At 26.8% G+C, this 3,556-nt stretch overlaps 1 protein-coding gene across 2 annotated transcripts in view; it reads left to right on the top strand.

The window, feature by feature from the left end:
- Nucleotides 1,597-3,556, top strand: part of LOC107610114 (cationic peroxidase 1) — a 3,903-nt gene continuing 1,943 nt past the window's right edge. For both annotated transcript variants that reach the window (XR_001613400.1, XM_016312192.1), the window contains exons 1-2: nt 1,597-1,809; nt 2,569-2,760. Coding sequence is in view for 1 of the 2 variants with exons in the window: in XM_016312192.1 (XP_016167678.1) it covers nt 1,597-1,809; nt 2,569-2,760 (405 nt within the window). In the remaining variant the exon portion in view is untranslated. The remainder of the gene's footprint in view (nt 1,810-2,568; nt 2,761-3,556) is intronic.

The following is a 3,556-nucleotide window of genomic DNA, read 5'->3' as shown; positions in this document are numbered from 1 at the left end:
ACAGAAATAAGAATTAGATAATGTCTCACATCCATACATGCCGACATGCATCTCTTATTTGATTATTTGGGTTTATGATTTTGTATTAGTTTGATTTTTATATCTTTCTTTTAAATAAGGCTTCATAAGAATTCTTAGTTAACCTTAGCTGAAAGAAGAAAAAATATCCCATCTCAAGATTATGGGACATCCAAAAAGCCTAATTAACTAAACTTCTAAATCTATGATGAATTTAATTTTCATATCTTATCAGTCTAAAAATAAACAATTTTACACAAATTATTAATCGTATATTATCACATTAGTGAAAATAATTTTTTTAACTCATTACTTAAAAAAAAATTATTTGAACGTATATATAAATCCAATTAAACAATTATATAAAACTTTTTACAATGTCAATACATAAACTCCTAAAATTATTTCAAATGAAAAGAATTATCTAACATTTATAAATCATTTTCGACAAATAACTAAAACATTCATATTAAATTAAAACATCATCAATTTCAAAAGAAATTTAAGACTAAACTAAGTTTGAAAATTATTAAATGCTTATTGCATATATAATATGCTATAAATTATTATAAATAGGTGTATAAATGAAAGTTGAAAAAAATTAAAATATATTTATATATAATTGAGTCATGTTATCCATACTCATCTTTTCATAATATTTTTTGTAAACCAAACCAACCCATTCTACTGCACTATTAGATAGTGTGTGAGACATCCCATACGGCATGTGCCCCATTTTACATCTAATTTCTCAGTTATAACATTTTCATATGCAATTCAACTTTCGTAATAATGGATGCATATCAAGTATTTAGAATGACATAGCTTACTGTATGTGCTGCATGTTGGAGCCAATAGTTTGTTGAATGATGATAGAAAAGGTTTGTTGACTTATTGAACCAATAGATTCACGAAATGCTTTTCGGTGATCCAAGCCTTGTTTTTATTAGTTTGATGTGAAAGTAGTTGATATAAGGAAGATACACATTAAAGATTGCCAAGCTTCTTAAAGCCAAAATAAGTAAATGATCAAAATCAAAATTCAAAAGTAGACGGTGCAGTAGTTGTTTTGCATGTATATATTTCTATAGGACTCAAAATAATGAAAGATAGGATACGTTTTATCTGCTATTCGACATCTCGACCGTGGGGCCCGTTCTCCAGATATTGACGCGCCAATTTGCGGTCACACACAGATGAAGAGTGAAGACCCATCATTTATTTCAAATAATTCTAAAAAATTTTTTTTTTTTTTTTTTTAATTTTTAACTTATATTTGAGCTAATATTAATCAATTCTTTTTTTATACTAAAAGTATTAGCTTTTTAAACATTGCTTATTTGTGTTTCCTTTTTCTAGAATGAAGTACTAGTGGACTATGTTTGACTGATTAAGAATCTGTATATTATAAAGTCAAAAATGGAGCGCGCAATAGCAGTATGCCATCACTATAAATAAAGCTTTAGGAGCATAGGGTTTTACTTAACACAATAGAGCAAAGTGATAGTAATAATCACTTTATTCTTCTAAGTGGTGAAGCTAAAATATCAGTGTTTTATCTTAGTCCTTAGGGAAAATATGGCATATTTCTCACCTTCACGTTTTTGCATGTCAATTATTTTAATTTGCATGTTTAGCATTGCATCTTCTCAATTAAGCTCAAATTATTATTACAAAACATGTCCACAAGCACTCTCCATAATAAGAAGTGCAGTGATGAGTGCAGTTGCCAAAGAGCACCGCATGGGTGCATCCTTGCTCCGTCTTCATTTCCATGATTGCTTTGTCAATGCACGTCTCATCTTTCACTTTCATTCTATTCTCATCATGCTCATGCATCTATATATTATTTTATTTTAAGAGAAACCAATATCACAAGCAATTTTCTTTTACCGTGGGTATATAATAATATTTGGCAGAAAAATATATAATTATAAATAATTGTGTAATTTTAGATATAATAAATATATAATTATCAATGTTATATATATGAAATTATATATGTTGTTATATAAAATAACTTTAGATATTATCTCTCTAGTAATAGTATTACCAAATTTTAAACCATGAATATACGACACATTTACCACATGTGTCACACTACGTTGTTAGTCTAATTTTTGTAATATATTTTGGTAGTAACTAATAAAAATTGTTTCCAAATTTTATTATTCAAGATAGAACGAAAACTAAATGTTTCCAGGCAATATATATTTTCAAATATTGCTCTAAAATATTGTTGACTAAAGTCAAAGTTGTAGTAGTGCTTTGTTACCTATTATCATCATCAGTTTGATGCATGCATCAGTTATATAATTAAACTTTGTGGTGCCATATATATTGTTGGTGATTTCTAATTATAAAATTAAAAAATAATATAGAAATTTAATTAAAAAAATATATGTGTTTAATTGAAACAAACAGAATAATTAATTCTTTAATAAATAATGTATCTTATAATTGTTTGTCTTATTAAGAGATAGATGCTTGATAATCTCATCACTAGAAAAATGAGCTAAATTACATTTTCATATTAAACTTGCATTGTAGGGATGTGATGCATCGGTTCTATTAGATGACACATCGAGTTTTACTGGAGAGAAGACAGCTGGTCCGAATGTGAATTCTCTCCGAGGTTTTGATGTAATTGATGACATTAAAACTAAGGTTGAAGCTGCTTGTCCCAGTGTTGTTTCTTGTGCTGATATTCTTGCTCTTGCCGCACGTGATTCTGTTCTTGCAGTAAGTTCAATTCCATATATATATATAATTCTTCTTAATAACTAATTATTACTATAGTTTTAAAATCAGGTTAATACAAAATCCCAACTAATAGTATGCTTATTAGTTATTGTTTGTTAGGTTTACAAACAACTGTTGTCACTTCTTGATGTAGATAACATGCATTTCATATCTTAGTTCTTGAGATATTTTATTAAGTAATTAATATATACTAGGAAAGAATATCACGGAAAATTTTGCAATAAACTTATAGAATCTTAAAAAAAAAATATCAAGTATGCTCTTGAGAAATTTTACGCGGATGTACTTAAAAATCTCTAGTAAAAAAAAAATATTAAATAAGCCTCTAAAAATATTTGTCAACTTATAAATTCCTGACATTGCAATTCTTTAGAAACTCACTTTATACTTGATTTTTTTTTTAATTTTAAAAAAATATGATTGTAAACTTCTCTATGTGTGGTATTTCTTACATGAATCCTAATAGAGTATTTGTACAATGTGTACAATGAGCTATTTATTTTACTCATGAGTTAAAAAATGAACATCCAGAGTAAAATACTACTAATTTCTTAAACACAATACACTTATACTATTTAGAATAATCATTCGAGTACCAGGAATAATAAACATCTAATATCCTACTGAATTGAACATCTCTAAACTTCTGTTGTACACATTATACAGATACTCTATTGGTTCCTATACTTCCTCTTTTAAGACTTATTTTGGTAACATTTTTACTTTTTAAAAATAGTTTATAAAAATTAGTTTTTAAAACATAATCTTTTAAAAG

Source organism: Arachis ipaensis, chromosome B07 (assembly GCF_000816755.2).
Source record: "Arachis ipaensis cultivar K30076 chromosome B07, Araip1.1, whole genome shotgun sequence".
Lineage (NCBI taxonomy): Eukaryota > Viridiplantae > Streptophyta > Magnoliopsida > Fabales > Fabaceae > Arachis > Arachis ipaensis.
The sequence above is the reverse complement of the archived record's forward strand: the minus strand, read 5'-3'. Positions and strand labels throughout refer to the sequence as shown.